The sequence below is a fragment of the Cebidichthys violaceus genome, unplaced genomic scaffold (assembly GCF_023349555.1).
Source record: "Cebidichthys violaceus isolate CVI_PGR_0920_01 unplaced genomic scaffold, fCebVio1.0.p SCAF_14, whole genome shotgun sequence".
Taxonomy (NCBI): Eukaryota; Metazoa; Chordata; class Actinopteri; order Perciformes; family Stichaeidae; genus Cebidichthys; species Cebidichthys violaceus.
The window spans coordinates 4,822,530-4,833,849 of NW_027176307.1; the positions used below are offsets into that span (position 1 = coordinate 4,822,530).

General features: G+C 40.6%; 1 protein-coding gene across 1 annotated transcript in view; it reads left to right on the plus strand.

The window, feature by feature from the left end:
• Positions 1 to 10,319, plus strand: part of LOC137871019 (heparan sulfate glucosamine 3-O-sulfotransferase 5) — a 74,015-nt gene extending 63,696 nt beyond the window's left edge. The window contains exons 3-4 of the mRNA XM_068708560.1: positions 7,415 to 7,556; positions 8,418 to 10,319. Coding sequence (XP_068564661.1) covers positions 7,450 to 7,556; positions 8,418 to 9,348 — 1,038 coding nt within the window. The 5' untranslated portion in view covers positions 7,415 to 7,449 and the 3' untranslated portion in view covers positions 9,349 to 10,319. The remainder of the gene's footprint in view (positions 1 to 7,414; positions 7,557 to 8,417) is intronic.
• Positions 10,320 to 11,320: the final 1,001 nt, after the last annotated feature.

The following is an 11,320-nucleotide window of genomic DNA, read 5'->3' on the forward strand; positions in this document are numbered from 1 at the left end:
AAATAAGATTTCAAAATAACAGTATATTTGCTTGGTTACAGAATTGCAATATATGCCAATATATTGAATCGTAACCTGTATCATGATGAGCATCGTACCGCCAGATGTTTGCCAATACTAATACACCCCTAATACTAAAAAATGTGATATTTTATTGCAGTGGCGATTTTAGCCTGAAATTTCTGGTGGGGCAATTTTGTATGATGTCATGTCACCATCACAAAAATAGAGGTAGCTGATTATTATAAGCAGTAGGCCTATATACCAGTAAGATATGCTATGGGCTGCATTTTGAGTGCCAGCAGGGAGCAGAAATCCTATTTCAAATACATTTCACATGCTTCAGCACTCAGCGCGACACAAAGATGTTGCCTATAATACAGCATTAAAGTAAAATGATTGTAACAATGTAAAAAGATTAGACAGACACATAGCTCAAATAACTTGCATAATGTATTAAGCTTGTGGCACACGTGTGGCATACAATATGAAGCGAAAGGCACAACTGAAACAAATAACAGCAACAAAACATGCTGCTAAATGAACAAAACTTTGTAAAAAGACGATGTCCTTGCAGATTGCATTGATACGTCCATCAGCTCCAAAAAAAAAAAAGGTTTGACTCACCAATGCAGGTCACTTAAATAGGAAGTTGGCACGGCGGTTCTTTGCTTGAGCAAACCTCTCGATGACTTTGCTGTTAAAATCCACCAGTCCATGAATTAACAGATTTTCAATGGAATGCATGGAGAGGGCGTTACGAGAGTTTTCGCGGTTTACGCAATATTCAAGTCGAGTTGCTAGGCAGATTTTGTGGGGCACATCTGTAAGTGCCCCATCTCCCAATGTAAACTTTGGCCTGTGTGGTTCACGCTCATTGGTGTTTCCGTGGCAACACTCTTAAGCTTGCGCCACTGCCCCACAGAGCAGAGAGTGACAGCGGAGAGCAGCATTTCACAGAGCAAGCACACAGACAGAAACACACACAAATCAAATTACTCCAAAACAGGATTATAATGCTTGTGAGTCAAGTTTATTCACAGACACATTCACGCTACTTTGCATATTAAATAAAATAAAATATATTTTGCCACAAAGCACAGTTGTATTGAGCTTTCTGCACAACAGCGCCATCTGGATCTGGTGGGGCAGTGCCCCACGTGCCCCTAATGTAGAAACGCCACTGCTTTATTGTTTATTGCACTGAAATAAATTGAGCGTCCTTTGGCAGTTCCCTTCAAGAAATGTACATAAATTGAACATACAAAATAAATACAGTCATGACAGTTAACATATCACATTATTTCCTCTGGATTTAGATCTAATTTAGATTTACAGGATAGCCTGTTATGTTAAAATGGTGAGACTCTAAATCGCCTATTTGAGGGCAGAAGTTTGAATTCTCTGTTTAAAACATGCAAGGAGTCAGAATGGATACTGTTAGCAAGTCAGAGCATGCTCTTTTTGGGAGTAGCTTGAAAGGAGCGTGCCACAGGTGGGCCTGTAATCTTCGTACAAATTTGGATTTGATTATATAGTTTAGTTTTAAGTTCCACAGATGGGCTGCTGAGCCAGGCGTTACTGCAGCACAGCATGACACTCTGAATCAGAAATATAATCTGGCTCCAAAAGATCTTGAGTCTTCAAAGAAAGTAAACGTGTTGCTGTATCTTCTTATGCGCAAGATGTGTTGGCAACTGCTTGCCATATTTGCATAAAATGTCAAAGCCTCTAGAGGATTATTCCTATTGATTTCGTTGATCTCCCTGCTTTTTTGTCTTGTACCATCATCACATGAATTTGTGTCCGTGGCAAGGTATCTTGAAAAATAATAATCATCTTTCCATAAATGTGTGCTTTGAGTCCCCGCTCCCCAGAGGATGAGCCCGTATGTTTTTGGCCAAGAAATTCTTTAACTTTACAAAAGAAAAAGAAAACTTTAATGATTGCAAGGAAAAAAGAGGACATTCATGGTCCATTTATACTTTCCATTTTTTATTGGGCTAACAATCACAGGTTAAAGTGGGCTTGTGCAACTTTTGAGGAACAGTTACAGGACAATAGTGAATGGTAAAATATACTGTTTACCATTATAAGTAAAACAGTAGCATTAAAGTTACTACAATGAACTTTTAACTGGTTATCAACAGTCTCAATGTATTACGGATGCCTCTAAATGACCTACAGAAGTAAACAAGAGCATCAGCGAGAAGATTGGCTATTTCTATATACTTATTCTTAATGCTTGTCATCTGGTGCTAAAGTCTGAATTAATGTAGTGTTAGTTTTCTCCTCAAGACGACAAGCAAATAACTTTTAAAATGCTTGTATTCTCAATGGAGCTCCGATTGATTGGTGCTAGGCTTTGCTAAAATTGTAGCAGCTCCATCAATACTCAAAATAAGGTCATGTAGGCATAAATACGGCAGCTTTGTTATTGTTTGTACCATATGGTTTATACACATACATATACATACACATAGTTTCGTCCGGTCTCTACTAATATGAGGTATCGTAGAGCTCTAGGTGAACATATTTTTTTCCTCCATAGTTTCTGATTCAACAACGGCAGGAAGTCCATGATGACAGAAGGAGAATCTCAACGCTGATGGGGTTTTGCGCCACAGTATTGCGCAAATTCCTCAATTCCTGTAATGTCAGTTATAGAGCAATGTCTATGTACAGTTTGGTAACAACAGTTGCGAATATTAGGCCATACCAGACCAAGTAAGACTGTAGCAGCAAAGCCCCTGAATGTTGTTTGTTTTTTGCAACACTTTTATATTCACGGTAGACTAAACATTGTAGCCTTTTCTTAGCTTTGGAGTATACTCACAAGTCAGTTTCTTTTTGGCATGTAGACTGTGCAGCTGAACGCAGCTTATTGCACCTGTGAAACTGTAAACTCAGTTCTTTAATAGCTTTCTTGCAAATCCCCCACCCTCATGCCAGCTCTCTCTGTATTTGGACCAGGAAAACAAACTTTTCAAGTGCTATTTGATTTCTCTGATCACACACCTTGTGCCCATGTACTGCATGAAGAATACCCCCCCCCCCCCCCCCCCCTTTCCCTAAGATCGTTACTGACAGCGCACTTCGATCTAAAGCACCCCCAGACAAATGTTGCTTCCCTTCCTGAGGATGTCACTGCATCACGCCGAGCATTTCACCATTTTGTCTTCTTTCCCCCAGCTGCTACCCTGTGATTGTTCGATCAAAACATAACTCTGTCTTGAAGCCCAACAGGGAGAAAACAGCTGAGTGTTTTTTAGGTCACGCTGTATGAGAATCTGCTTTACATAGACAACATAAACAACTCCCACACTTTCTTTTCAGTGGTGATCTTATCTGTCAGGAGCAGTGGTGTCATTTCAGAGACAATTTTACCAGCACTGTAGATTAGAATGATGCTGCTATTTTAGAATTGACATCAACATTCACGAGGGAAAGTGGAATCCTCTCTAAAGTACGTGAATCTAACTGTATAATGCGGTTAGATTTACACAGCTAGAGCCACTGTAAATTCTGTTAGCTCCTTAAACAAAAGGTTTTGGCCCAGTGCATAGGTTATGAAAATAACTTCTCCATAATTGATAATTCTGTATGGGGCCCCCTCTTGTGCTCACGGCCTGGCACAGCTCCTTGACAAGGCAAACAATTAATTTCTCTGTTTGCTTATAAATAAGTCATGAAGAAGGTGCAGCTAGGGGTACTCACTGTTCATTAGTACAACAGAGTAGTGTCTGGTGAGACCTGCTCTGAGTCTCTGTACATGCCCGATCGATAGCTTTTCAAAAGAGTTTCTATTTTTCAAAAGAGTTTTGACTGTTTAGTCTTCAAAACAAGAATGGAGCCGTGTCTCCATTCAATTCTCAAGCAAATTTTAAGAAAACTTTTTAAATTTTGCAAGCTTGTCAGCTACATTGTAGTTTGGTCAGGAGTTGACGCTAAATGCTACATGAGGCTGTATTTTGCCAGAAAACAGGGAAGATGAGAATGGAAAGCAGAGGTTGTGAACTGGAAATAAATAGTCTTTTAACCCAAGTCTCTCAGGAAGAGCGCTAGGCTTTGAAGTAAATTTGACACAGTGGCCAAACCGTTGAATTGCAACTTCAGGTCAGTCATGGGATGCCATTGGGCCCCAAAGGACTTTTTTCCCATAGACTTACATTGGGAAAGTGATGTCTGTAAATTAGTGGATACATTTTTTTTTAGGGAAATCAACTTCCCAGTAGAAACATTTTAATAGCCCTTATTGAAATAATTAGGTCCTAAAAGTGTAAAGTGTAGTAATAGCTGAATCCAGATTGTCCTTCCTCCATTCATTGAGGCCTGGTAAGCCAGAGCACGGACAAATCAGCATCCTCTGAGGAGCTACTGGTAGTTACTGGTGTGGCATAGGTGTGCGAGAAGCCACCGTGAGGCGATTGTTGTTCTCAACAACAATGGCGGCTCCTAGTGAGGTCAGCGTAGATGCTGCAATAGCATCAGTTATATCAGAACTGTAGAGAATGTTCTTCATTGAAACAAGAAGAAAAAACAACACTGAAGACTTTTCGCGATGGAAAAGATGTTTTCACTCTTCTACGGACTGGCTTCGGCAACAGTTTGATTGACAGATGGTTCATCCAATTACCTGTCACGTATTTTTTTGAAAGTGCCCGCCCTTTTGCAAACAGTTTTATAATGAAGGCTTCTGGGATGGTTCTATATCACAAACCATCTGGTGGGTCAGGTTAAAATCCGCCTCAAGCGAGCTTGAAAAATAATTTTTTAGCGCAACTGAAGAAGTTTAATCAAATTTTCCATTACCATGTTATTTAGTTTTCTAATGTGATACTTCGAAATGCGCATTCAAATATGTGAATGGAAACAAGGCTTATGTAACATCTTCCCGAACAGTAGCAACTACAGCTTTTGTTAACCCCCTCTATCAAAAAGCATTTGTCCAATCATAGTTAATGGCGGCTGTGGTAGAGTGGGTCGGGTCTTCTAATCGGAAGATGGGCGGTTCGATCCCAATCTACAATCCTCTTCCATCCAAACCATATTATGACATGACTGCAGCATTAGTGAAGTGTCAATTATGGGATTATGGTAAAGCCCAAAAAGTAGCGTAAGAGTCAATCAAGCAAACAGACACAGTAATAATGTTGCAAACTTTAGCCAACATATGATAGCATTCAGCTGTCAGCTAATGATCATACCAGACCAAGTAAAGCTGTAGCAACATGTGTATTTAATTAAGAATGGGTGCATTTCATTGCTTTTGGAATTAAACTCAATTGTTAGTGCAAGAAAAGTTTTATTTCTTTTCTTCTTTACAGAGTCTCGCTTTAAATCTTAAAGCCCCACATTTTTGTGAATCATGTGGTTTAATAGTTTTCCTGTTTTGAAGATTTTCTGGAAAACACACTCTGAAAGAAAGTGGATTACTTTATTATCACTGTGTCTTGCCACAAAAAAACAAAACAGACTTTGTTTCCATTGGAAGCAGTTTAATGTATAGCTCCCGCTTGATTTAGAGACACAGGCTGTAATGAAAAACATTTCTTTCCTAAATGGGACTCCACCAACATGAGGCTGGCCCCTGGCTAACTGGCTTTATTCTTCCGCTTTGTCAGACGAATGAAATTGCAATTGCTCTGCTGGTCCCCCTTCAGAAGTCACCACGAGGCAATATGAGTGAAATGTTTTCCAGTCACACTGGGGTCAAAAGCTTGCTCTACTTGTTTATGAGATGCTCCAGAGGATCTGCTCTATTGGTAATGGTAGGCAGTAGAGTGCAGTCGGCCCTTTTGTAATAATGCTACGACTTCTGTATGGATCTGTTACTCCATAATGTAATTTAGCCAGTCACACCGTGATAAGCGTGCAGATGCGGAAAGGGCTCAGGTATCGATCTGCGGAAAAAAAAAAAAACCTGAAGAAACTCTCTTTTCTTTAATTACACTGAGACAAATATGTCTGTGCTGCATCTTGGGCAGGGGGTGTAGTGCCCTCTCTTGGATAAAGAGATGAATTCTTTCATTTTCTTCAAAGCTCAAAAGGGACATTAACATAATGTCTATATCTGTATTGGTTGTCTGAAAATGTTTAGAGATGAAGATTTTAAAAGTACATCTTAAGATTGCATTAAGGTCTAGGATTGGGTCCCATATTAAATAACAGAAGATTTTAAAAAAAAAGAATGAGTTTAGATACTATAATTTACCATAAAAACTTTAACTTGTTTTTTCCATACAAGTTGGGGAACTATTCCCATTTTCAAAATTCATACATGTCATTACTATGTCTAAGAAAGTGTCAAAAATATAAGTTAACATGAGCAATTCTCTCCCAATTCCAAAAACTAACGTACTAAAACTCAAATGTGTCCTGTCATCAAAGATGTTCTTGATGACACTGAGAGCAGCCAGGGGAATGTTCTGAGTATCCATTTATATTTTCTAACTCAATCTAAATGAACAGTCACCCATTCATCGTCTGTGGAGCAGCTCCACACTTTATACTTGATGTCATCACAAAGTTGAGAACTACAGTATACTTATGTAGTAAGTATCTATAATATGGGTTGGACTTCCCTAGGCCATTGAAATAACTTATTGGAATTCTTAGGAGGTGTTCCCCTTTAAAAAGCATTCTTATATGTTTTCTGTATTGAGATTGTGATATTGTCTCATTTGGAATCGACTTTCATTACTTCTAAAATACCATTCTTGGTTCGGACTACAGAGCCTTTATGTTGTGTTGCATCATAAATATATGCAAAACTTAACACTTTCAAATGTGATAGGTTGATGCCTTTATTCGCAGTGCAGAAGTTATACCTTATTCTGAAAAGTGACCCCCAAGTGATCAAAAATCTGAATTGTACATACTATTCACCCTGCTTTATGGTCTATTTTACTCTAAATGAGATCATCATTTACTAAATGAACATCATGCTGTATTAAATAAGACTAAAAAATAAGATTGAAACCATAAACTCATGTTTACAATGTTTACTGAGGTAATAAATCAAGTGAGAAGTAGGGAAATTTTCTCAGAGACTCTCAGAGGTGTCACCCCCTGCTGGCCAGTAGAAAGAATGCAAGTTTAAGGCACTTCTGCATTGGCTTCACATTCGTGGCCATACATCATATATCACATTCCTGTGTCTAAGCTGTGCCCTCACACAGCACACCTGTAAATTAGATCAGATCTGATTCTTGAATTTGCAGTGATAAACTAATGAGTGCAACAAAGTGGTGGATGGTGGATGAGCATTTTCTCTAATAGCACTGCAGCACTTTTCAGGCGAGCGCAAGTGTGGCTTAATCACTTGTAAGACTTGATTGAGTGTGTGTTAATAAACATTAGGCTGTCTCTCTTCCTCTAGTGATTAGTGGTTTATGTACTCTGCTCTCTGCAGGCTGAAGACGCAGTCCTGAAGATTGATGGAGGGCCATGCTATTCAAACAGCAGGCATTGCTGAGACAGAAGCTCTTCGTTCTGGGCAGCCTCGCTATCGGAAGTGTCCTCTATCTCGTGGCCAGGGTTGGGACCTTGGATAGGTAAGTCATCACAGTCACAACACAATTCACTGATTACTATTAACAGAGTTTTGTGAATTAGGGATTCATTACAGGCAATCCTCCACTTCATTGAGTTGTTTAAATGTGCTCCTTCACACGAGAAGTTCAGATCCAGACAACTTTATTGATCCAATAAAGAGCAATTAATTTGCAGCTTACTAAGTCCAAACCAGGTGATAACCTCCCAGTCTGAAAAGTGAAGCCAATGCAGAAGTGCCTTAAACTTGCATTATTTCTAATGGCCATCAAGGGGCAACTCCTTTGATTGCAAAAAGAAGTCTGATTGTATTGAAGTCTATGAGAAAATGACTGTACTTCTTTCTTGATTTATTACCTCAGTAAACATTGTAAACATTGTTTATGTTCTCAATTGCTAGTTTCAAATCTTTGGGAGCGTGGCTACCTTATGATTGACAGGTCGTTACCAAGGCGTTGTCCGGTCTGGGAGCTGTCCGTGTTTTTGTCTCAGAACTTTCAGTTGATGAAGATAATTGTAACATTTTAGTCACCTGCAAATGTCTTATTTCAGAGTCCAGATGAACTTAGCTCCACCCCTCTTGTGTCGCTTCTGGTTGACAAAAAAAATGTCAAGCTTTCAAGCTTCAATAATAGACTTTTTCTTCAGAAGATGAAGATTTCTTTTGCAGAGACCCTATATCAGATGAAACAGATGGCATGTATTTTTGTGCAAAGTCTTTTTGGCATGGACAGTAGTTGCTGAACTGACAGAAGAAGAAGACGACAAAGGGTTCCTTTGAAATTAATTTAATGATTCTTGAATTGAGTGCGTTTTTAGTGTTGAGACTGAGGATGTCTTTTTTTTGCTTTTGTCTCTCTCAGGCTACAGCCCATTTGCCCCATTGAGAGCCGACTGCCCCCTCCTGAGCCAGAGCAAATCCCTCTCCGTACTCTGCAGTTTAAGCGCGGCCTGCTCCATGAACTGCGCAAGGGCAATGCCACCAAAGAGCAAATCCGCCTGCACAACCTGGTCCAGCAGCTGCCGCGGGCCATCATCATCGGGGTGCGCAAGGGGGGCACCCGCGCCCTTCTGGAGATGCTCAACCTGCATCCGGCAGTGGTCAAGGCCTCGCAGGAGATCCACTTCTTCGACAATGACCAAAACTATGCCCGGGGCATCGACTGGTACCGGGAGAAAATGCCCTTCTCCTTCCCCCACCAGATCACCATCGAGAAGAGCCCCGCCTACTTCATCACGGAGGAGGTCCCCGAACGCATCTTCAAGATGAACTCCTCCATCAAGCTCCTGATCATCGTCCGTGAGCCCACCACCAGAGCAGTGTCCGACTACACGCAAGTGCTGGAGGGCAAGGAGCGCAAAAACAAGACCTACCACAAGTTTGAGAAGCTGGCCATGGACTCCGGCACCTGCGAGGTGAACACAAAGTATAAAGCGGTGCGGACCAGCATCTACACCAAACACTTGGAGCGCTGGCTGAAGTACTTCCCCGTGGAGCAGTTCCACATCGTGGACGGGGACCGCCTCATCACGGACCCCCTACCGGAGTTGCAGCTCGTCGAGCGCTTCCTGAACCTGCCCTCGAGAATCAGCCAGTACAACCTGTACTTCAACGCCACCAGGGGATTTTACTGCCTGCGATTTAACATTGTCTTCAACAAGTGCCTGGCGGGCAGCAAGGGCCGCATCCATCCAGAGGTGGACCCGTCGGTGGTGACTAAACTGCAGAAGTTCTTTCACCCCTTCAATCAGAAGTTCTACCAGATCACTGGTAGGACATTCAACTGGCCATGACGGGCTTTGGACTCCTCGAATGAGATTCTTTTGGTGGTTTTTTGATTTTAGTTTTTTAGAAATGCCAAGCTGTGAGATCTCAAATAAAAGTATTAATAGCACTTTGAGTTTAATACAGGAATGACAGTGTGACCAAATATAAAAGGGACTTGATGTGAGTTTGTTTGTACGTGTGTGAAAATAAAACAAAATAGTTTGATGGTTTGACTAAAAGATTCTGTTTGCTTGATCTTGCAAATTAATTCACTTGTCTGTCATTGTTCTCCATACAGTGGGAGAAAAAGCAGTACTGAACTGTATGATTAACGGAAGAGATTATTTTTTGTTGCTCTTTAAAAGACTATCAAACGCTGACATTCACGCTGTTAAGATAAGCTTTAAGTGTGATGCTTTTTCTCCCGATAAAACACCTCAAAAGATGACTAAATGATATTTGATAAACAACCTAATTGTTCATTTGTTCCCCCTTGTGTTGTTTATTTGACCAAATTTGCATGTGCAATCAAGATGCCATTTTTAATAGTGTACACTCTTATGTTAGTCGTCTTCTGTTGTCTATTCATATTAGTTTTTGCTACGATTCATTTTGAATTCCTGCTGTGATGAATCCATTAGAAGGTCACCTCTATTCATTCCCGACACGGCACCCAGTCTGAAGATCAGAACAGGCTCGTTAGAATAGGATCTAGTGTTTCAAGCTTGACTCAAACCCGGAAAGCTTTTACATTTTAGTTTTTTTTAAGTACGTATGTCGGTTCCTCCCCCTTACAGCTCTTTCATTGGTTTGCAAAACACCTGGCACAAAAGCCATAGTGGGAAAAAAAAAAGGGTTGTCCTCTGATGACTGTCGTCAAACCAACTGTTTATTTTATGCTGATTAGCAAGATTTGTCTGTTTCCGTGCAAATATTCATTCTGTATCATAAATGTGTTGTTAAAAAAAAGGTTAAATTAAAAGAACGTGTAAACATTTGTCAGCTGATTTATTGTTCACTTTGGTTTTACTTTTGCCAATAAATGGGAATAGATCAACATTTTGGGAAATAGCTGGGAAGGTTGTGACCACCCTAAAACTGACTTTTTCAGTGCTTGTGCACATAGATTTGGGTATCTGGAGTGCCTACCAACCAAAAAACTGTGGAATAAGACAACCCAGTAAGTTTGTATGTGGGCTGCCAAGATCAGAAACATTCAGATTTGGCTCCACTTCCTATGGGACATGCAGGAGGGGGCTTAAAGAGACAGGCACTGAATCGGAGCATTTCACACAGAGGGTGAAAATAGGAATATTCAGAAAGACGGTATGAGAACAACAATGTGTTTTTTGAACATTAAAGCATGTAAACATGTTTCAGTAGAAACCTCAAATACAAGTATCAACCTTAAAATTACCATGATATGTCACCTTTAATGCTAGCTTCCGTGCTTAACACACACAGACATGACATGACATTACATTACAGGCATTTTTTTTTTTACATTACATTACAGTCATTAAGCATTTATCCAAAGCGACTTACAATAAGTGTATTCAACATAGGTATTGAAGAGAACTACTAGTCACCAGAAGTCATAAGTGCATCTCCTTGCTTACACAAGCATCTAAGACCATGAACCAGAGCAAAAGTACAGTGCAGAAACAAACGAATACAATAAGTGCAACAAACCAATATGAATACAATAAGTGCAACAAACTAGTATGAATACAATAAGTGCTAAGTGGAAGGCTCGGGTAGTACTTCTTAAAGAGGTGAGTTTTCAGCCTGCGCCGAAAGATGGGCAGTGACTCTGCTGTCCTGACGTCAGTGGGAAGTTCATTCCACCACTGTGGGGCCAGGACAGAAAACAGCCGTGACCGGTTCAATCGGCCGCAGGGACCTCTGAGTGACGGGGCAACCAATCGCCCCGAGGCAGCAGAGCGAAGTGGTCGGGCGGGGGTATAGGGCTTGACTATGGCCTGGAGATAGGAAGGA